The sequence below is a fragment of the Bos indicus x Bos taurus genome, chromosome 7 (assembly GCF_003369695.1).
Source record: "Bos indicus x Bos taurus breed Angus x Brahman F1 hybrid chromosome 7, Bos_hybrid_MaternalHap_v2.0, whole genome shotgun sequence".
In the NCBI taxonomy this organism is placed as follows: domain Eukaryota; kingdom Metazoa; phylum Chordata; class Mammalia; order Artiodactyla; family Bovidae; genus Bos; species Bos indicus x Bos taurus.
In genome coordinates, this window is record NC_040082.1 from 14,483,022 (window position 1) to 14,506,400 (window position 23,379).

Consider the following 23,379-nt stretch of genomic DNA (forward strand, 5'->3'; position numbering starts at 1 on the left):
TGTATCTTGAGTAATGAAACATGGACATAGTGGTTTTCCGTTTTGGTCACCTGAGGAACCTATTTTCATTTGCTTTTGGAGAAGTCCGTTTTCTAAAGAGACACACATCACCGCAACAATGTGCAAAACCCTTTTTGGTAATAAAAAATGTTATTTACCTCTAAGCAAGTATTTGCAATTATTTACTGTGAATTAGATGGGTAAAAAGGACTGATTTAGATCCTGTAGCTTACTCAGTTCATCATTAATTACCAGCAGACACCCAAGTCTTGAAGACATTTTGAATAAACAAAAGGCATATTCAGAGAACCTTAAATAAATGTTTACTTTTACAGGCATTTCTTAAAATCTCTGGATTTGGTATGTAATTAAAAAAACACTTGATATATGCATGTAAATTAGTAATACTGGAGTCATATCTTTGCAAACACATCTGTCAATGTCAAAGGTTTCATTTTTTTTAAAACAACTTTGTACTACTTACAGACACATAGTTAAAATCCCTCAGGAAAAGTGTTTATTTTCTTGTTAGTGCCTTGAAAAGGTCTGTTTAAATTACCATAATCCTGGCTTATCTTTCCCAGATTTAGACTAATAATGCCTTTACCTCTCATGAGATGAAGACAGAGCATTTGAAGTGGATGAAGTTTGCAATCTCAGGCATATGCATGATTTTTAAAGAGAATTGTTAGTATTAATAGAATTGGATACCCATTATGAATAGTATTGTTATTTTGCTTGCCTCCTACCCCATTAGACAGTATCAGTGATACTACTAATTTTTAGTGAAATTGCCAAGTCCTAAGAAATAGTTTAAACAGATGCTAAGGAAGGCTGTACTCTCTGAAAGCAGGAATTCCAAATCAGTTTTATGATGTGTACCTGATATCTTTTCCTGCGTTCACTATCAGAAAATGAAGATGGGATTTTGATAATTTAATTTCATCAGTGCTATGTTCATCAACCATTCAGAAAAATATGAGAAACCTTTCCAAGTTGTCGGATATCAGACCCTCCCTAGTTCTTAAATGGCTATGGGGGAAAAAAAAACAGATTATTTTTTTTAATGTTAAAAAGATCTTTTTTCTTTATTTTTAAGCAGAAGTTTGTTTTTGTTTTTGGCAATAAACCCAACTTCCATTAAGCCACATGCTGTACAGCGCAAGACTGACGTGGCAATGGCTCTGCGCTAACAGCGGCTGCTCGGTTTCACAGAGAGAGGATGGCAAGCCCAGCTTAAGGCAGTACTGTGGCAGAGATCAAGCCATGTGAGTATTCTAAGCATTAGGTTTTGTTATTCTTGAAACTTGCTATGCAGTGACAGAGTCTGCGTTTTGCTCTTCTGACTTGAGTCAAGTCCCGCTGGGTCTCTGCGGACAAGGTGCGGAAGTCCTAACCTCTGGCAAAGAGAAGTTCAACCTGAAAGGGGGGTGCGGCGCTTCCTGGTCTGTCCAGGGTCTCTACGATTAGCAGCTCAAGAGGAGACATGTGCCCAATGCACAGTATTTTATGACTGACTTATAAACAACAACCCAAAGAAACATCAAACACAGTCCACAAGTCTAAGAGGAAAGGGGTCATGAGAAATCAGAACACTGAAGAACACGTGAGGCATCGTTTTCCAAATGCTAACAACAAAAATAAGTGCAAATCGAAAATACTAATGAGATTTACAGGCACTGTGGGGAGAATGTGCAAAAGTTTGCAAAGGTTTTTCCTTTTTTGTGTGCTGCTTTAAGAAACTATCAAATGTATCTCTTAGAAATATAAAGTTCCTTTCTCTCCCAACTGAAGGCAATTTTTAAAAATTTAAAGTTTATCAATACTCAGTAGAATAACACAGGTGAACCAGACAAATTCAGTTTCTTTTCAGGAAAAGAATAACAGACAATGTTTAGGAGGTCAAAAGACTCAGCAAATACCACTGTCTCCAAGCCACCCAGAAATTGTTTCTGTTATCAAAGCCTTTTCTTCTTCAGAAGTCACCATCTACCCGCTGAAGATTTTATATGCAGATACCTTGAAAAATTCAAAGAAGAAAATCCAGTGAACCATTTGCTAGGTTATTTTCTTATTACAGGCATAATAAATCTAAGGAGGCATTTACTTTAAGCAGATATTAGAGTAGAAAATTAGAAGAAGAACTTTTTTTTTTGGAGAAAATCTTTGGAGCAGTTCTAATCAGTATACCTTCCTCTACAGGAAATGAAAGTGAATCACGGTGAGAGAGCCAATCCAATTTAATCCACATTGTTATTTCTTTTAGATTTTTTTGCAGCGAGTAGTTATATGCTTTTGTCATTTAGAATAAGGCCTCTTCTCTTTGACATTAATAAGGGCCTAGCTCTCAAGACAGATGTCAGAGTCTCCCTCATCCAAACCAGCTCTTCGGTTACTGTAAAGTAGAATCAAACACAGGGCTTTACTTTCTAAAACTAAGATGATCACAAGTTATCAGTCTTTTCCTTTGCCCTATTCTCAAAACCCTGCAATTACCGTCAGACCGTAGGCGTGCACTTCTCCTCACCCCACAAGTGTTTCGGGTAATATCTAGATCGTAAGGCCATTTCACCATAAGATGTAACTTGTCAATTTTGCTTTGCCACAGTAACCTGCAGTCATGAGCATTTGGGTTTCAAAGAGTCAACTAGACTTAGATGGTCATTTTGTTTAAAAGCCTGGCCTCATATTTTAAAGAGCTTTTAATTACAAGATTAATGTTTTTAAACATTCTGGAAGCACCATTTATTGCTTTTCAGGGAATTACTCTACAGATTTCAGTGTCCCTTTCATTGCCAATAGCATAAAGAGAACATGAAATACTCAAGAAATGGACTTAGTTTCTCTCACCTATAACACACGGGCTGGTAGAAGGTACAGTGGTCTTCATTTGTGACAAACACCCAACTTACCAAATAGTGTGAACTTTAACTTGTACTTTTTCCATCAGCTTTTGGCTTGGAAGTTTCCTCCTTTGCCTAAAAGGACAAGCAAAAACCATCAATGAGTTCTTTATTTTCTGTATTGAGTACCCCAAACTGATCAACCAGAAGAGCTTTATGAGGAAAAATGTTTTTCAGATTTAAAAAGGTAAAAGATGGCAGTTAGCAGGGGAAAATAAGATAGTCCTTTTTGAGTATTTTATTTAGTCCAAACACTGAATTCTTCCCCTTGAAGTTTATAAACTAAAAATAACCTTAAGTGATTCTAAATGTTTTACTCTAGACTTTCATTTTTTGTTTGAAGGCCAACATCATTGGTTTCCACTTGCAAGGCTTATTTTTCCATCTCTTCACTTTCAGTCTGTCTTTAAATTTGAAGCGAGTTTCTTATAGGCAGTATACATAGATGTGTCATGTTTTTTTAATCCATTCTGCCTCTCTGTATTCTGGGGAGTTCAGCTCATTATTTTCAAAGTATTTATTAATAAGTGTGTACGTATTGCCATTCTGTGAACTGTTTCTGACTGTTCTGTAGTTTCTTTGCTCTCTTTTCTCTGGCTCTCTCCTTTTGTGATTTGATGATTTCCTACAGTAGGTTCCTTTCTCTTTCGTTTATCTACCAAAGGTTTTCGTGCAGCTACTTTGTGGTTACCATAAGGGTTACAGTTATATTTTAAGTTGACAATCACTTAGGTTTAAATGCATTCCAAAGCTCTACAGTTTTACTCATCACCCTCATGTTTTGTTTTTGATGTCCATTTTATGTCTTTTTAATCTTGTGTATCCCTTATTATAGTTAGCTGTTTTTTAAATTACTTTTGTCTTTTAAATTTCCTACTAGCTTTATCAGTGATTAATACACCACCTTTACATTAAATTATTCTGAATTTTGCTGTATATTAACCTTTACCAGTGAGATTTGTACTTTGATTGTTCTCCCATTACTAATTAGCACCCTTTTCAGCTTAAAGAAGTCTTTTTAACATTACTTGTAAAACTGGTTTAATGGTGATGAACTCCTTTAGCTTTTGCTTATCGGGAAAATTTTTTTCCTGAATGACAGTTTTTCTAAGAAGAGAATATCCTTGGCGTTTTTTTCTTTCAGCACTTTGAAAATATATCATGATACTCCTTTTCTGGCCTGCAAAATTTCTGTTGAAAATCTGCTGAGAGTCTTAACAGAGGCCCCTTGTATGTAAAAAGTTGTTTTTCTTTTGGTATACTCAAATTCCTCTCCTTGTCTTTAACTTTTGACATTTTAATGTGTCTTTGGTGTGGGTGTCTTTGGATTCTTCTTATTTGAAAGCATCTGGGCTTCCTGGTTATGAATGTCCGTTTCCTTCCTCAGGTTAGGGAAGGTTTTAGCCATTATTTATGTCAATAAGTTCTTGGTCTCTTTCTCTCTTGCTTCTCCTTTTGGGACTCCTATAATGCAAATGTTCATCTGTGTGGGTCTGCGTGATATTGTCTGATAAGTCTTTTTGGCTATCTTTTTTTTGCTGCTTTGACTGGGTGAGTCCCGTTGCTCTGTCCTTGAGTTCCTGGATCCGTACTTCTGCTTCTAGTCTGCTGTTGAACCTCTCCAGTGTGTTTTTTGGTTCCGTTACTGTCTTCTTCAGCTCTGTGACTATCTGTTACTTTCTTGTATTTTTCCTATATCTTTGTTGAAGTTCTCACTGTGTTCATCCATTCTTCTCCCAAGTTTGGTGAGCATCTTTATGACTGTTACTTTGAACTCATCAGGTAAACCGCTTCATTAAGGTTTCTATCCTGAGGTTTTAATCGTTTGGAATGTATTCTTCCATTTCTTCATTTTCTTTGACTCTCTGTGTTGGTCTGTGTGCATTAGATAAAACAGCCACCTCTTCCAGTCTTGAAGGAGTAGCCTCGTGTAGCAGATGAACTTTACTGTTAAACCCTGCCCTGACTCTTGATTATCTCCAAACACTGTAAGCAGCCTATTTTATCTTCATTGGTTCAATATACAAACATAATAGTCTTGAAGGGCCACAGCAGGTGATCAGGAAGTATCCCTCTGGGGGGCAGTTACAAAAATTTGGCGTCTAGGTAAGCGTCAAAGCCCCTTTTCTGGGAGATACTGGTGGCCTGGAGTGAGATGGAGAAATAGCTCAGTGGTGGTGAGCACCCAGCTGATGTCTCCTAAGAGCACATCTGGGCATCTTCTGCCAAATCGGAAGCCTGCTTCTCACACCGGAGCTTCAGGACAAGCAAGGAGGCCTCTTACACAGAAAGCTGGGGCGTGTTTTGGTCTGTGGTCTGTGCAGCACTCTGGGGATAGTGGCCGGCTAAGAACTGTAGCTCTGATTGCTTGGTTGGGGGGGCGGGTGCGTCTGAGCTCATGAGCTCTTGAAGAAGCTTTCCTCAGTTTGCTATGGCCTTCTGGACACAAACTCCATTGGCTTCCCAAAGCTAGAGGTTTTGTGTGCTCATTTCTCAGGTGGTCTTTAAATGTTGGGGTGCTGCCTTGGGGGTTCAACCTGATTTGCTCCTCAGGAGAAGCTCTGAGTTTTGAGTTTCCTTCTGACGGTGAGTTGACTGTGTTGGGACTGGATTTATGTCAAGAGTCTGTCCCAGCCTCTTCTACCTTCTTTAATGCTGGCCTTCTTTTATTGGCCTGATGGATAGGAGTCATTCATATCACTGTAGGAGTTTTTTCCTAGAGGAAATTGTTGTGTATGCAGCTGTAGATCTGGTGTTTCCATGGTACGAGGCGAGCTGATCTTTTCTGCATCACCACCTTGAACCAGAACTCACTATCTTGCTTTTTAAGAGTTTGGATGCAGCTGGATTATTGTTTCTGGACCTGTATCTTTTATTTCTCGTTATAATTGGAATTAACAGTCATAACCATTTGAATACTATGGTTTTAGAATTGGAGGGGACCCAGAAGTTGTTTATCCAATCCAACTTCCATCCCTTTCCTAACCACAGTTTGAGTCATTTTAATAATAGGAAACTTTCAAAGTGCCATGCTGCATTAACGCCCAGCTCTAAGAAACCAGATCTGCTCATTAGTCTCAGTTCTGCTTTCTATAACAATGTGAAAAATGAGGTACCACTTGGGAGGAAAGACTACTAGTATTTAATATGAGTATATTGGATCTCAGAGACTGTAAGAGCTTCTCTAGTTCTCTATACTACTTTCCTGTTCCAAGATTTACAGAAACTACATTCTCTGGTGGTGTCATCTCCTTTGCCACGCACACATATTTTAACATGTCTTAATTTGCTGTTATGATGACTAACATCGTAATCAAACTGTTGACTTTTTTCTTAATAATTGGTGGCGATTTAGACTTGATCTAATAATGTATACGGATCTATACTGTCAATGTTTATCCAAGTGGAAATGTGAGGTAGGAAGTGTTAGTCTGGGTCTTTGGGCAGGTGAAGTTATAAAATATTCACCCGTCCCGAAGTCTCAGTCATTACAGCATCAAATCTAACGTCCCAAAGCACACCCCGAGAGAACAAGCAAACTAAGGGCTGATAAGGAAACAGTACAGCAACCAGCATGTCACTGCTGTTCTCAGGGGGAGCCCAAGGAGGGGGAGCAGGGGTCACAGACAGATCTTCCAAGGAGGTGAAGGGATGGAGGGAATAGGGCTTTGAGTTGTTGAAGAGCTTGAATATGTTTGTGCTACAAAGGAGATGAATTGAGACAGAGATACTGGAGACAGTTCAGTTCACTTGCTCAGCCATGTCCGACTCTTTGCGACCCCATGGACTGCAGCACGCCAGGCTTCCCTGTCCATCACCAACTCCCGAAGCCTACTCAAACTCATGTCCATCGAGTTGGTGATGCCATCCCACCATCTCATCCTCTGTTGTCCCCTTCTCCCCGCTCCTTCAATCTTTCCCAGCATCAGGGTCTTCTCCAATGAGTTGGTTCTTTGCATCACGTGGCCAAAGTATTGGAGTTTCAGCTTTAGAATCAGTCCTTCCAGTGAATATTCAGGACTGACTCTTTGGGACCCCATGGACTACACAGTTCATGGAATTCTCCAGGCCAGCATACTGGAATGGGTAGCCTTTTCCTTCTCCAGGGGATCTTCCCAACCTGGGGATCAAACCCTGGTCTCCTGCATTGCTGGTGGATTCTTTACCAGCTGAGCAACCAGGGAGGCCTGGAGAGAGTTAGTGACCCCTTGAGAAAGAGAGAGAAGGGGCTGCAGACAAGGAGGGGAGAGTGGGTTTATTAGGAGGAAGATAGGAAGGGGTCTTGGTTATTTCCTGCAAGGCACCCTCAGTTTTCTCTTTAAGTAGAAGGCGAGGCTTTCTGCACACGGTAGGGGAGAGTAGCAACAAGGGAGTGCAAGGCGTTTGGGGCTGATGAAGGGAGAGGGCCTCCGCTCACCCCAGACCAGCACAGCTGACACTGGGACTTTGTGTGACAAGGGCTGGCAATGCAGCACGCTTCAATTGTGTTCCGAATCTTTGTTCCTTCAGTAAGTTGATACTTACTGAATACTGATTATTGATAAGTAATATTGATACTTAAGTATCGATTACTTTAAAAAATAATATATATCATGGCTGATTCATGTCAATGTATGGCAAAAACCACTACAATATTGTAATGGAATTAACCTCCAATTAAAATAAATAATTAAAAAAAAAATCTTTAAAACTTCAGTTTCTTTGGCAAGATGTTCTAAGGTATAGATAGTACTTAAAAATGGTCTTATTCTAAATAGACCCCAAGCAGAAAGTAAATGACTAAGAACGTGCCGTTCCCTGTAATTGCCAAGCTCATTTGTCATCTATTTACTGCTCTGGTGGGGGCTTCCCTGGTGGCTTATATGGTAGAGTCTTCCTGCAGTGCAGGAGCCCCTGGTTGGATCCCTGAGTCAGGAAGATGCCCTGGAGAAGGAAATGGCAACCCACTCCAGTACTCTTGCCTGGAAAATCCCATGGATGGAGGAGCCTGGCGGGCTACAGTCCATGAAGGTCACAAACAGTCGGACACGACCGAGCTTTGAACTTACCTTTGTGGAATCCTTTGCTTTCCCGCCATTCCTAGGTGCTTCGGCACTGGAAGCAGGCTTCTTGTCTTTGTCCTAGAGCAGAGGAGATGTAATGAAGCTGCTGCAGTCAACACTCCATCTAGCAATTAACTGCTGCTGCAAGCAAATCGATCCAGACTCTTCTTTTTAGGAGCCTGGAATCTCCAGTTTAAATAATGAAAAATTGAGTATTTCACAGTCATGACTTTTTGAACCACAGTGAATGTACACACAGGTGTTCAAAGTGGGAGGTAAGAAGGGAAAAAAATGAGGAAAAGGCGACTCACGTTGACGCCCTGCCAATTTTCACGATGCACTCAGACTGTATTTTGCTTATCAAAATAGAGCCTGGTTCTATCAGGACTGGTTTCTATGTGCCAAGAGGACACTGCTTTCAGAATTATGGAAGAATAATCTAACAGTGGAAGCAACCAGAGTGAGCTAGGGCCAGTCACATACAAAAGTAAAGTCCATTCACCAAAAAGGCATTATTGATGAGGTTCTAGGAGTTGAGAAATAGGATACTGATGTGATCTAGAAATTAAATCACGCAAGATAGGGAAGACTCGCAATTCAGTGACTGGGAAATATGTTTAATACCCGCTGAAACCACATGCATTTTATTCTGAAAATAACAACGGAGGACACTCATTTCACTTTTCCTCCTATTTGGTGGATTACACTTTTTTCCCCATTCACATTCGATCTCCTCTGCTATGCACCAGGCATTTTGCTGATGCTGGCCACAGAGCTACCAGACACATGACTGCTATCTAAAGCCCACAGCTCAGTGGAGTGAGGCCCATGGGACAGGTAACTCACAACGCAGGGATGGCAGAGGAGAAGCCCCTGACCTGGGAAGGGAGAAGCAGACAGGGAGAGCTTCCTGGAGCAGCTGATGCTTGAACTGGTCTCTGAGGGGTAAGGAGGAGAGCTGCTCAGGGCAGAAAAGGGGAGGAAAGCCCAGAGGGCAAGGGGCATGGTGTATACAGTGAGGGACTGCTCTCCTTTTAAATGACCACAGATAAAGTCGTACTGTTACAAGCCAATATAGTGTGGCAATCAAAAATGGTGGCAATGGAGCTTATAAAGCAACATGGAAAACATTTATGATATACTCTTAAGAAATGTTTTATATATAGAATCTAAGTAGAGAATATAGAATATTCTATATATAATATATATATTCTATATAATATATATATAGAATCTAAGTATAATTATGTAAAACCTACATATGCAAAAAGACAAGAAATAACACCAAATAATGGTGTTTGGGGAGAAATAGAATTTTTTTCAAGTTTCCTAGGGCATTAATCAGTTTATTTTACGGTATAAAATTATATAATGTGTGTGTGTGTTGTTTGTACAGAGATACATTAAAAACAAAAGCCAAGAAGAAAAAGCCCAGTACCTTTGGTGTGTCTGTCGAGGTTTCTGTAGTCGAGGGACAGCTGTCAAAGTCCCCTGAGAGGGCATCAATGGGGTCCTGGGCACCTGCAGGTTTCTGAGATATCAACAGAAATAACCATCAAGATTTGCTTTTTGGAGAAGCAAGGGAAAGATGCTTTGTGGGTTATTTCCCCACAGCCCTGAAAATGTGTTCAAAGAAAGCCTTGCTGCATTCTTTTCCTAACAAACTATTATAAAAGAGATCTTACAACAGGAAAATCTTGACAGCTCCATTTTCTTCCACTCTGTTATACAAGGTGCTGAGTATTCTCTGAGCTATGATGTTCTAATCTGGAAAATGGAACTGCCTATGTTGAGTGGCTCTTGGGAAGACAGAAATAATATATAATATACATGCCTTGGCATCAGACCAAGCACAAGGTAGGCATTCACTGAATTTTAGATTTCTAAAATGTGAAAGCTGCAGCTAGAGGTTAAAAAAATTGTTTCTGGAAATACACAGCTATGATATTTACCTCTGATGCCTTGGGCTTCTCTGATGCCTTTGGCTTCCCGGGTGTGCCCTTAGAAACAAAGCAGACCGTTGGTTAAACAAATTGTAAAGGTTTTACTCAGGTGTAAGTCAGTATTTACATGATCTTTATCCAGTGGAGTTCAGTCATCCCCCTGCATCTGTGGCTTCTGCATTGGCAGATTCAACCAACCAGCAGATTGAAACTATTTGGGGATACAGAATTCTAGGAATTTCCAAAAAGCAAATCTTGAATTTGCCACATGCTAGCAACTACTTATGTAGCACTTGCACTGTATTAGGTATTCTGAGTAATGCAGAGATGATCTAAAGTACCCTCAGATTTTGGTCTCTGGGGGTCTTGGAACTAACCCCCCCTAGATACCAAGGGACAACTGTATACTTTGCATAACTGATAAACCTGGGTCCGTATTATCTCTTCACCAGCTTTGCTTAATGACTATCTCATAACTATTTCAATAGCCTTGGGGAAAACGCAAAGGATGAATCTGTTCCTGGAAGTGAAAGAAATACTATTTTAGCAACTCTGTCACTGCTTAACTCTAGTTAAAACATCACAAAAGGTAACTTGTGTTTTTATGTCTTATTTGCTGTTTTACTATATATGTATCCACTACAGCTTATTACACTTCAAAAGGATTTGAGGCACTGAAATGGTCTGTAGGTGATTTTTTTTCAGTGAGGATTCCAAGGACAACTCATCAGGGATTTTCCCATCGGCAAAGGCCAGGACACTAATGAACACATTTCCCAAAGAACACAACAGGGTCAGATGGGACCATCAGAGCAGGGGCATTCTAGCAGGGTGTACAAGCGCTGTCATGACTGCTGAATGCAAGCGAGGGGAACTGATTTCTGTAACAGAAGACAGTGAAGCTGATAGTATTCTATACAGTCAAACCCTTCACAAATCATCAGTGCAGAGACAGAAACTGTCATTTGGACTTCCTTGTTTTTATCTGATGAACAGATCTGGAAAGGGTTATTTAATATCTAGAAGCCAAACAGGAAGGGGCAGGGAACACAGCAGGCTGACCAGGAGAGACACAAAGACAGATAAACTTCTTGACGATACTGTTGCTGTACTGAGATAGAGCAACAGAGCTTTCAATTGGAAATATGGTTTTGCCGGTCTTCGTTCTCAACAGCACCGGTGGTGGTGGTGTTGGGGAAGAAAGAGAGACAGCAGGCCTTGGATCGTATTTGCCCCATGAATTATTTCCATCCTAGCTCTTTTTCTGTTCTGCTTCAACAGAGAGACTCTGTGTCAGGTAAGATTACAAATATCATTCATTGTTATTACAGCCTTTTCTTGCAGAGAATTCTTCTGTGTACCTGCCTCGGAATCACTGTTAAGCATCAGCGAGTGATGGAACATTCTTCAATTCTCTCTACGCCACAGTGCCCAGCACAGTAAACATGCAAGGATACTGGCTCAAATAAATATTAAACAGAATTCTAGACAGCCTGCTCAGTGGGGACAGATTAAATGTGTCAGTCATGTTACATTTTTATGCTATTGTTACAGTGTTCTGTTCAAGTGAGGTTTGAATCTCAAAAGCTTTGGAGTATAGATCCAACCTGGACACCACCTTCATTTACCTCCTTGTTGTCATCCAAAAGATGTTGGTATTTAGGTGGGATGGTGTCATCTCTTTCTCCCAGCTTGTCTCTGTGTTCAGCTTTGGCTTTTTCCTGTAAACATTGAACATACAGAATTACTATTCTGTTCTACCTTCATCTAGCACATTCGAAAATGCAGCATTCAGCATTTATTGGATATTTCTGAGGCAAAACATAGTCCCTCTAAGTTTTATAAGTAACTTAGAGCAACAATGTCAACAGATTTCCAGTTGATGGAAAAAAAGCAAACCCAGTGCTTCTGTTTGTCATTCCACACCTATGAATTTTCTACTTGTATTTTAAACTGAAATAAGCTTTTAAGTAATTATTCTCAGTCACTCAGTCATGTCCAACTCTTTGCGACCCCATGGACTGCAGCATGCCAGGCTTCCCTGTCCATTACCAACTTCTGGTGTTTACTCAAACTCATGTCCATCAAGTCAATGACGAATTATCCAGGTAAGAATACTGGGTTAACATTCCCTCCTCCAGGGGATCTTTCCAACGCAGGGATCAAACCCAGGTTTCCTGCATTGCAGGTGGATTCTTTACCAGCTGAGCCACTAGGGAAGACCGATTGCAGGCAAGTCAGGGCTATCAGTTCAGTTCAGTTCAGTCGCTCAGTCGTGTCTGACTCTTTGTGACCCCATGAACCGCAGCACGCCAGGCCTCCCTGTCCATCACCAACTCCCGGAGTTCACCCAAACTCATGTGCATCGAGTCAGTGATGCCATCCAGCCATCTCATCCTCTGTCATCCCCTTCTCCTCCTGTCCCCAATCCCTCCCAGCATCAGGGTCTTTTCCAATGAGTCAACTCTTCGCATGAGGTGGCCAAAGTATTGGAGTTTCAGCCTCAGCATCAATCCTTCCAATGAACACCCAGGACGGGTCTCCTTTAGGATGGACTGGTTGGATCTCCTTGCAAGGGACTCTCAAGAGTCTTCTCCAGCATGATAGTTCAAAAGTGTCAATTCTTCGGCGCTCAGCTTTCTTCACAGTCCAACTCTCACATCCATACATGACCACTGGAAAAACCATAGCCTTGACTAGACAGACCTTTGTTGTCAAAGTAATATCTCTGCTTTTTAATATGCTATCTAGGTTGGTCATAATTTTCCTTCCAAAAAGTAAGCGTATTTTAATTTCATGGCTGCAATCACCATCTGTAGTGATTTTGGAGCCCCCAAAAATAAAGTCTGACAGTTTCCACTGTGTCCCCATCTATTTCCCATGAAGTGATGGGACCAGATGCCATGATCTTCGTTTTCTGAATGTTGAGCTTTAAGCCCACTTTTTCACTCTCCTCTTTCACTTTCACCAAGAGGCTTTTTAGTTCCTCTTCACTTTCTGCCATACGGGTGGCTGCTGCTGCTGCTGCTAAGTCACTTCAGTTGTGTCCGACTCTGTGCAACCCCATAGACAGCAGCCCACCAGGCTCCTCCTGTCCCTGGGATTCTCCAGGCAAGAACACTGGAGTGGGTTGCCATTTCCTTCTCCAATGCATGAAAGTAAGAAGTGAAAGTAAAGTCACTCAGTCATGTCCGACTCTTTGCGACCCCATGGACTGCAGCCCATCAGGCTCCTCCATCCATGGGACCCTCCAGGCAAGAGTACTGGAGTAGGGTGCCATCGCCTTCTCTGCCGTAAGGGTGGTGTCATCTGCATATCTGAGGTTATTGATATTTCTCCCAGCAATCTTGATTCCAACTTGTGCTTCATCCAGCCCAGCATTTCTCATGATGTACTCTGCACATAAGTTAAATAAACAGAGTGACATTATACAGCCTTGACGTACTCCTTTTCCTACTTGGAACCAGTCTGTTGTTCCATGTCCAGTTCTGTTGCTTCCTGACCTGCATATAGGTTTCTCAAGAGTCAGGTCAGGTGGTCCGGTATTCCCATCTCTTTCAGAATTTTCCACAGTTTATTGTGATCCACACAGTCAAAGGCTTTGGCATAGTCAATAAAGCAGAAATCGATGTTTTTCTGGAACTCTCTTGCTTTTTCCATGATCCAGCAGATGTTGGCAATTTGATCTCTGGTTCCTCTGCGTTTCCTAAAACCAGCTTGAACATCTGGAAGTTCACAGTTCACATATTGCTGAAGCCTGGCTTGGAGAATTTTGAGCATTACTTTACTAGCGTGTGATATTAGTGCAATTGTGCGGTAGTTTGAGCATTCTTTGGCATTGTCTTTCTTTGGGATTGGAATGAAAACTGGAGAAGGGAATGGCAAACCACTTCAGTATTCTTGCCTTGAAACCCCATGAACAGTATGAAAGGGCAAAATGATAGGATACTGAAAGAGGAACTCCTCAGGTTGGTAGGTGCCCAATATGCTACTGGAGATCAGTGGAGAAATAACTCCAGAAAGAATGAAGGGACAGAGCCAAAGCAGAAACAATACCCAGTTGTAGATGTGACTGGTGATAGAGGCAAAGTCCGATGCTGTAAAGAGCAATATTGCATAGGAACCTGGAATGTTAGGGCAAATTGGAAGTGGTCAAACAGGAGATGCCAAGAGTGAACATCGACATTCTAGGAATCAGCAAACTAGAATGGACTGGAATGTGTGAATTTAACTCAGATGACCATTATATCTACTACTGTGGGCAGGAATCCCTCAGAAGAAATGGAGTAGCCATCATGGTCAACAAAAGAGTCCGAAATGCAGTACTTGGATGCAATCTCAAAAACGACAGAATGATCTCTGTTCGTTTCCAAGGCAAACCATTCAATATCACGGTGAGCCTATGCCCCAACCAGTAACGCTGAAGAAGCTGAAGTTGAACGGGTCTGTGAAGACCTACAAGAGCTTTTAGAACTAATACCCCCCTCCCCCCCAAAAAAAGAGGGCTATAAAAACTTTCAATTTAAATGACTTTTTTCTTGTACCTTGACTTTATCCTCTACGGGTTTATTCTCATCTGGATCAGGCTGTCTTTGCCCGAGACTGTCAGAAAGTTGATCCAGGGCATCGTCAAGTTCTTTGTTGTCACGCTGCTAAAAAGTAAATCTGAATTAGTCACTGGTTAGCCACCTTAGGTCACCTGCAGCCCCAACAGTGCCTCTGAGACTTCCGTAAGCTCGTGGGTTTTCCCCAGGGAGGGGGCAGGTGGCAGAGACGCCGGCTCTTTGTCCCTCGCTTCACTCAGCACCTCTCTGCACCTGTCTACCCTCCCCACCCCTAGATGCATTTTTCTTCCTAGAAAATAGGTCCTTCCTAAAAAGATGGGGTTCTTGGCCCGATTTCTAGAAGTCTTATGATGCCTTCAATACATGTAACATTATGTTCCCCACAAAATCACTAAGTTTACTCTCTGATTCCCAAGTGTATTGTTGTAAATAAAGCTTTATACCTAGTTTTAATGACAGCTTCAAATAAAATATTAACAAAAACTAAAAACTCTGACGGAGGAAGTGATGGGAAAGGGATCATTCTAAAACATACTGTGGAAGGCCAAAAAGGTTTTTTGATTGTGGATGTTTCTTAACAGCCTCGATCACTATTCTAGGGACTCCTAAAATCCGAGTATTAAGAACTGAAGTGTAAACGGCAGCCTGGTTATTAATGAGTCTTCCTTCTGTTGCACAGGGACTTTTGTCACTGTGGGTGTGTGTGCAGACATACACACAGACACATGGAGAGAGGGCATTTTACTGGTTTTAACTGCTTCATGAGCGCCCAGGATTATAGCAGCGAATGGTGGCGCCGCCCACAGCCAGATCTGGGCTTTGTCATTGTGCCTCTGGATATTTTCAGATGATCCCACGACTGACCCAACAGGAGGAAAATTCACTCAGAATCTCAGAGTGCAGCAGGAAGCAAGCTTTGATGCTACATCAAAAGGCAAGGGAGCCTAGCTGACTTCACTCAAGCTACTTCGTCTCCAACTAGCTCATAAAGCACTTCTATCTCAGCCCAAGGAGCTGGGGGTTTGGTTTAGGGCAATCTCTTTATCTTTTGATGTGCCGTGGTCTCCTGCATCATGTATAATTTGGTATTGTAAAGAAAATTAATCAAGGAAGTCAGGAAAAGCTTTGGTCCCACAGTCTTGCCTCAGAACATGTAAATAATTAAAACGATATTGACACTGAGGTTTTTCCATTACTAGCATGAAAATGACAAGTTTTTACTGGTATGACTGGGAGGAAAACAATGCTTTTCTACCAGGAATCTGTGATTTGGTGGGCAGAGAGAAGCTCAAACACTGAACAATTCCTTAAAGTAAACTTGAGGTTAAATAATGAGTAGTACTTACAGCATGTATCAGAAAAAATATAAAGGAAGGAAACATTGTCAAGAAAGCGAAACAATTAAAAAAATCTGAATATATACACAATATGCATTATTGCACTTCAATTCTAATAAGGCAACAATATATTAAGCTCCTTCAGTGTGTGTAAAATACTTTCACAGGAATTGTTTTATTTAATCATTTTAGATAATCTCTGTCATCTCCCTATCTTGCCAGTCTTACCTCTTCTGAAACAGAAGGTGACTGTGGTAACAATTTTGTTGACCCTCTAGTTGCTGCTCAAAAACCAAGTACTTATAAGCCATGCTGCTTACCGCAGTGCTGGGGGGTGGACCGGCTGCCTGGGTGGTTGGAGCTGGGGTTTGGGAAACCACTTCAGAGACGACAGCTGAAAGTTTAGCATCTTCAAATTGCTTTTGTAAGAAAACAATCACGAAAAAAGATTTGACCCGTAATATGTTGTAGCAAATTATGCCCACAATGCCATTACTTAAATAAAACCCTCGGGACAGCTTTATGATGGTTGTTCTCTTGATCCGAATGGAAGCACAGCAACACAGCAGCTTAAGAGCCATTTTATTCTACTTTCTACTCCAAGCATTATTTTATACACTTTCCTATTTTCTCTTCCTGCTTATTATCCTAAATATTCAATAAGCTAAGTATTTAAGAGTTTTATGGCTTATACATTTCTTGTTGCACATTTAGGCTGATGGAAGTGTTTTAGCTTTGCTCTTTGTAATGAGTTGCTCTGAGTAAATTTTAGAAGTGGCTCTCTCTCTGTATGGTGCTAGCTATATTGCGCCAAATAACTTCTCTTTAAAAGCTGCTAGAAAATCATGCTGCTAAAAGCAGTGAATGGGTATGCCTGTCTCCAGTAGCCTTGCTTGCCTAAATTAGATACTTATCCTATTTTTAATTCTGTATAAGTGCTGCTGCTGCTGCTGCTAAGTCGCTTCAGTCGTGTCTGACTGTGCGACCCCATAGACGGCGGCCCACCAGGCTCTCCTGTCCCGGGGATTCTCCAGGCAAGAACACTGGAGTGGGCTGCCATTGCCTTCTCCAGAATAAGTGCTACTATTGCTTTAATATTTGGCACACAGGATGAGGTTTCAGTTGTATCATTTTTTCTTAATGTTAAGTAGTATATTATTTTAGAATCTTTCTGAAATAATGACGTTTCTCACTTTAAAGATATACTAAATCTGTCATCGATGGGTTATTTTCCCATTGGCTTTTGGCTTCACTTTCTGAATCAGAACTTTACTTTTTAACATTACTGTATAATAAATCCTGGCACTTAGTTGGCTTAATCTTCCCTAAAAATAAAATGCTTTTCAGTTTTTTCCATATCTTTACGCATTTATTTTTCAAATATATTGGACAGCTCCGTTTTAAATTCTCTTTCCATGCATATACTTGACAGAGTGCACGGCCACTGGCTCTATTAGTTACACTGTTGAAAACATCCAGTGTGCTGGACCATATTTCCTGATGGAATACATCTTTAATGGCCACAATGGGTTGAGGGCCGCTAATTTCATGACTGTTTCCTCATCTCTCATGTCGGATTCTAAGTCACAGGTTTCCACTTATTTCTGCTACCCTAAAAAGTGAGGCACTAAAACCAGGACTCTCAGGAGACTTACAGGCGATGATGTGTCTGAGGGGACAGTGAAGTCCTTGGACAGAGCATCGAGGAGGACGTCTTCACTCAAGGGCTGCAAAGAACCAGGAGACGTGTCAGCAAACGCTACCTCGTCAGTCTCCTCTCCAAAGTACTGTCACTGCATATATGCTGATCAGCTCATTACACAGAAAGCTCTGCCCTTCCTAAATTAACCATCAGGACTAAAGGAGAAAGATACACTCAGAGAAAAACTGGCTTGCTTACTGGGAGCGGTTCCTTGACCTCTTTTGGCAGCAGTGGTTTTCCGTCTTTATCCTGTGCAGGTGGAGAAAAACATGGCATTGAGTCATTTCACATGTATTCTAAGTGTGCACTCTGTAAATAGCATCAGAGGTTGATAGGTTATAGCTGATGATGTACATTATGAAGTCGATTCCTCATTCCAGGAAACAGATTCTCTCACCAGGAAATAGGCTCTCATGAGCTCATGTCAAGAAACAGCTGACAGACATCCCCTAGGCGTGGGGGCTGCTAATGGGGCTTGCCAACTCCAGAAGCCCACGGACAATGGCTACTGTGGTGTGTGGCACAGCGTGCACAGGACACAGAGGGAACACGGGGATGAGACCCTCGCTGGCCTGGGGAGGGGGCTTTGCACGAGTTGCCTGGGAAAAGCCGGGTAACTTTAGAGGCAGTGCATCCAACCACTGTGCACCGACTCTGTGCCAAGCACCGATACCAAGCACTGGGAAAACTCACCCTAGGGGTATGATGCTCAAAACTTACAGTTCAGATGATGCCAACCTTCAAATGACCCTAAGTGCCACTTCTGAGTAATGGGACAAAATAAAGCATTTGGGGCTCTTTAGTAAAAGGTGATTTATAAATAAATGGTAAAATCCCATTTATCTACACATGCAAAAATGTGTAAGCACAAGATTCTTTGTTTGTACACACAGTTAACCCTTGGATAACTGCAGAGGTTAGGGCACGGACATCTCAAGCAGCTGAAAAAATCCATGTGTAATTTACACCTGGCCCTCAGTATCCTCAATTCCATATCTGTGAATTCAGTCAACCACAGAAGGTGAGATGCTGTAGTGTTTACTAGTGAAAAAAGTCCCAACAGAAGTGCACCCAGGCAATTCAAACCCGTGTCACTCCAGGGTCAACTGCACAGTTCCCCTGATACACTGATCAAGGTGGTTTTCATTTGCTTTAACATTAGAGGAGATGCAGAGGTCAAGAGTATCACCAGCTTCCCTTTTCTCAAAGTGCTTTCCCCCATTTCCACGTCCTCTGCGTCCTCATGGACCTTCTAATCACTGTCCAGTTAGGAGGGGAACAGAGCCCAGGGTGCGCTCTCTGCCACCCCTTAGCTGCCAAGGCAGCAAATCTCCCAAGGGGCACACAGGAGTGGGGACAGGGGGCACACTTGTTCCACACTCACACTGAGATCATCCCAAGTTTGGAAGGGGACACCTGCAGTCTACCTTGGGGAGCTGACTCTCCTGAGGAGGCCTGATGGGAGCAGTTGAAGAACAACACAAGATTTAACCCCGAAATCAAGCAGCACCTGGACATGTTATGAAGCCATAGGTAATTCATAATGGGTGAGATCCATAGTTGAGGATGAGACAACCACAGAATAAAGTGGTCAGGAAAGCTAACTGGCCACGTTCTTAGAAGTTACGATGAAAATCCAGCAAAGGGAGAGAGAAAGTAACCAACCTCCAACCTCCTACTCTAAAGAGAGTTACAGGCACTTGACCAGCTTTATCGAATGTGACAGCTACTTACGGGCCACGTGGTCTAAGAACCTTATAAACATACAAGCCCAAACAAATAGAAATGCCATGGTTTCGACTGAATTGTGAAATGCAGAAAGGAAGCAGACTAAAGGGACCCAGCATAATAAACTTTCGATCAGGGAGAGCGCTCAGTATAGTTCCTATCTTTGCCACATAAATGGACTAGTGCAAATCGATGAATACAAAGAGTATCAATTTGATTTTCCTGCATTATTCATAAAGTCTGGTAGAATATTCTCTTAAGTAGTGGTCTCTCCCATATCACTTATTCTGTACAATCTGTATACTCAAAATAAAGGAAATGGGTCAATTTATCACTGGCTATATTGAGTTGCTCAGTCATGTCTGACTCTTTGCAACCCTATAGACTGTAGCCTGCCAGGCTCCTCTGTCCATGGGAATTCTCCAGGCAGGAATACTGGAGTGGGATGCCATTCCTCCTCCAGGGGGTCTTCCCGACCCAGGAATTGAACCTGGGTCTCCTGCATTGCAGGCAGATTCTTTACCATCTGAGCCACCAAGGAAGGCCATATTGCTCACTATAATACAATGTCAAATGGGCTGTTTTTCAACTTTATCTAAGTTTTGTAAATCCTTCTTTAGGAAGTAATTGGTTCTCAGACGGTCAAGCGTCTGCCTGCAATGCGGAAGACCTGGGTTCGATCCCTGGGTTGGGAAGATCCCCTGGAGAAGGAAATGGCAGCCCACTTCAGTATTCTTGCCTGGGAAATCCCATGGACGGAGGAGCCTCGTAGGCTACAGTCCATGGGGTCACAAAGAGTCGGACACGACTGAGCGACTTTACTTTCCTTTGGTTTTCCTATCTATCCATATAAAGATTTCCTGAGTTTTGTTTATTTCTGGTATTGTAACAAACCACGTATCAGACAAGAAAATCTTAGACTTCTTTCCCCTAAGGAAGGAGTGACAGGCCACTGACAAATATTTTAGCTTTACAGTGGGTGTGCTAACAGGATGTGAGTTAAGTAATACTACTTGATGTTTGAAATACTAAGAAACATGACTTTTATATCCCAGGTCTGTTCCATGTCCCTTCTTTATGTATATGAAATTCAATATGAATGAAAATGAGTTAGAAAAAAAGATCCCGGCCTGTTTACCTTGGCTTCTTCTAATCTGTAATCAGGAGGAATCGTTTCTTCTTTTTCACCAAGTTTCTCACGATCCTCTTCTTTGGCTTTTTCCTGAATAAAAATTAAACCGTTTTCAGTGTTAGTACCTCGTTCTCTGATAAAGTGGATGCCTGAGTGACTAAATCCGAGGTCAGTGACTCCACTGTGAGGTTCCCACAGCAACTGTATCTTTGACGCTGTATCCTCCTGGGTTAGCAGGCTCAGAGACCACTGTTTTCAGCCTGCCGGGTTAAGGGGCAGCTGTGAGGAGCGGCAGGCAGTACCACTTCCCGCCTTGGTCCTTGGCAATGGAAACCGGGTGGACAACATGAGACTCAGAAGCCCGATCTCTGTACGCCGGCCACCCACTGCCACACCTAAACACTGGCGCTCGCTCTGCTTCACTTATTAAGCAGGACATGCATCGTAACAGAGGGGTCCAGCCGGCCATGTGCTGCAGGAATTTTTTTTTTTTAAACTGATTTATTTGGGGAGTTGGGGTGACCAATCATAGCTCCAATGATAGCTCCTTTCTAGAAGTTTCTGAGCTGCCATTACCTTGACTTTATCCTCCACAGGCTTTCCGTCTTCTGGATCTGCTTCCTTTTTGCCCAGGCTTCCAGCCAAGGCTTCAACAGCATCGTCTGGCACCATGCCCTTCTGAAAGCACAGCAGCGGGTATACTAAGTAGATGGTTAACCATGCCTTTTAAAAGAGACTACAACGAACAACTCAGATGAGCACATCCTTCTTTCAGGCCTAGATAAGAAGCACAGGTCATCTTTTAATAATTTGGAAAATCTACGGAATTAGAATCTAGGTTTAAAAAACCTGACGTGTTAAAAATGAGGGCAAGCTTCTTACATTAAACATTAAGAGTGTGCAATTTGTGAGCTGGCACTGAGAAGCTTATAAGATCTAACCAGCACTCTGGTTCAGGAATAAGGCAGTTCACTGAATGGGGAGGACCACGGAGAAGCCGAAAGCCAGGAAAGAAGAAAAAGACATGATCTTCAGGCAACTGTCCTAGAGATGGCACAGGAAAGAGGCCCAGAAAAGCCCTCGAGAGGACGTTTTTCCCATTGAAACAGCCAGACCTGCCCTGGAGGCGATGACTCTGGCTGAGCCTGTAGGCACAGAAGCCTGCGTTCTCTGTGTGGCTTCTACTGGTCAGAGTGGACTCACGCCAGTTCAGATGACGGTCTGTGTGACCTACTAACCTGAGTGATACAGTGAGATCAGTCTGCCTGTGGTCCAGCTGATGAAAATGAAACATGCTCCCTAAGATACAGTAATAACACCGGACACAGTGTTATTAAAAAAAAACAAAACAAAACTGGATGAACACAGAATGTAAATGGCATAAAGGGAAAATAAAGAATAAATTATGTTTGGGCTAAAAGATAGGACTGCTACTGCTGCTAAGTTGCTTCAGTCGTGTCCAACTCTGTGCGACCCCATAGACAGCAGTCTACCAGGCTCCGCCGTCGCTGAGATTCTCCAGGCAAGAACACTGGAGTGGGTTGCCATTTCCTTCTCCAATGCATGAAAGTGAAAAGTGAAAGTAAAGTTGCTCAGTTGTGTCCGACTCTTAGTGACCCCATGGACTGCAGCCTACCAGGCTCCTCCGTCCATGGGATTCTCCAGGCAAGAGTACTGGAGTGGGGTGCCATTGCCTTGAGCTGGCTTTTTTCAAACCATAGGTCACGATCCATACGTGAGCAGCACTTAAATCAATTTAGCAGGTGCTGGTCAGGCTTATTTTTAATGAAGAATATAAAACTGAACACATCATGCATATCAAGGATAAGTACCATTGACTAAACTATTGTTTCTACTGTGTGGGTTGCAGAATTGATGAATTTCCCACAGTTGGTCTTGATCCAAAGTAAAGGCTCCTGAATTAAACAGTCTCAAAGATTATTCTTATCGTAAAAGATATATGACCTCACATGGAGTACATATTGGAGTAAAAGCGTCTTTCTGTTTTCTATAGCTTAGCTACCCTCCTAAGTAAGAAAACTTGTTCTGCTGCTAAGCTGCACCACAAAAGATCACCAGGGAATAAAGGGCAGTTAAGTGGGAAGGGATTTATCACCATCTAGTGGTTAGATTATTCATTGGAAAAGGATTGATGCTGAAGCTGAAACTCCAATACTTTGGCTACCTGATGCGAAGAACTGACTCACTGGAAAAGACCCTGATGCTGGGACGGATTGAAAGCAGAAGGAGAAGGGGACGACAGAGGATGAGATGGCTGGATGGCACCACTGACTCAATGGACATGAGTCTGAGTGAACTCTGGGAGTTGGTGATGGACAGGGAGGCCTGGAGTGCTGTAGTCCATGGGGTCACAAAGAATTGGACACGACTGAGCAATTGGACTGAACTGAGTGGTTGGAAACTCCATAGATTTTTTTCCCCCCCAGGGACAACACCCCTGATGTCTTCAACCTGCTTGGGATTGTAACCAAGAGTTGCTGGGGTCCCCAAGTCTTAGCCAAACAATCTCATTGCTACCTGATCCCAGTCACTTGCTCACACTTTTGTTTTCTAGTCTCTGCTGCAGAATCTTTGGAAACCAACGCTGCCTTATTCTGTGTCCTCTGATTCAAGAAATAAGTGAAACAGCATTAGAAGAGCTAGGAGAAGCAGCAGTCTTAATAACTAATGGATCTAGAAACAGGACTACGGACAAAAGCTTCTATCTCCATTGTCAAGTTCAGAACTAGAACTCAAATCTCCGGAAACTTTCTTTTTCTACCACAAGAATGCAGACAGCAGACACTCATCCCCGCCCTCCTGGCTTACTGTCTGCTTTTGCTCGTTCATCCTCCAGCCTCTCTGGAGTTCTCTGACCTTTATCACATTCTGCGCCTATTGTTTCTGGCTCCCGTGGGCGTCACAACCCCAGAAATGCCAACTGACCTCAGTGGTGAGAAACTCCGCAACCGTGGTAACCAGAGTTGGTGGAGTAGAGGCCCAGGAGAGGGGGTAAGAGAATGGCTC

The 23,379-nt window shown here is 42.3% G+C and overlaps 1 protein-coding gene across 15 annotated transcripts in view; it reads right to left on the minus strand.

Moving 5' to 3' along the window:
• The window catches only part of CAST (calpastatin), a 149,634-nt gene that overhangs the window by 16,781 nt on the left and 109,474 nt on the right, over positions 1 to 23,379 (minus strand). For 10 of the 15 annotated variants that reach the window (XM_027545554.1, XM_027545557.1, XM_027545559.1 and 7 more), the window contains 12 exons: positions 20,929 to 21,030; positions 20,359 to 20,442; positions 17,691 to 17,741; positions 17,446 to 17,517; positions 16,111 to 16,209; positions 14,433 to 14,540; positions 11,517 to 11,609; positions 9,898 to 9,945; positions 9,384 to 9,476; positions 7,952 to 8,023; positions 2,913 to 2,978; positions 249 to 2,019 (listed from right to left, as the gene is read on the minus strand). In XM_027545554.1, the coding sequence (XP_027401355.1) occupies positions 2,928 to 2,978; positions 7,952 to 8,023; positions 9,384 to 9,476; positions 9,898 to 9,945; positions 11,517 to 11,609; positions 14,433 to 14,540; positions 16,111 to 16,209; positions 17,446 to 17,517; positions 17,691 to 17,741; positions 20,359 to 20,442; positions 20,929 to 21,030 (873 nt within the window). In that variant the 3' untranslated portion in view covers positions 249 to 2,019; positions 2,913 to 2,927. Of the gene's footprint in view, positions 1 to 169; positions 2,020 to 2,912; positions 2,979 to 7,951; positions 8,024 to 9,383; positions 9,477 to 9,897; positions 9,946 to 11,516; positions 11,610 to 14,432; positions 14,541 to 16,110; positions 16,210 to 17,445; positions 17,518 to 17,690; positions 17,742 to 20,358; positions 20,443 to 20,928; positions 21,031 to 23,379 lie in introns of those variants that run through there. The other 5 variants (XM_027545558.1, XM_027545553.1, XM_027545555.1 and 2 more) reach the window with 3 other exon arrangements.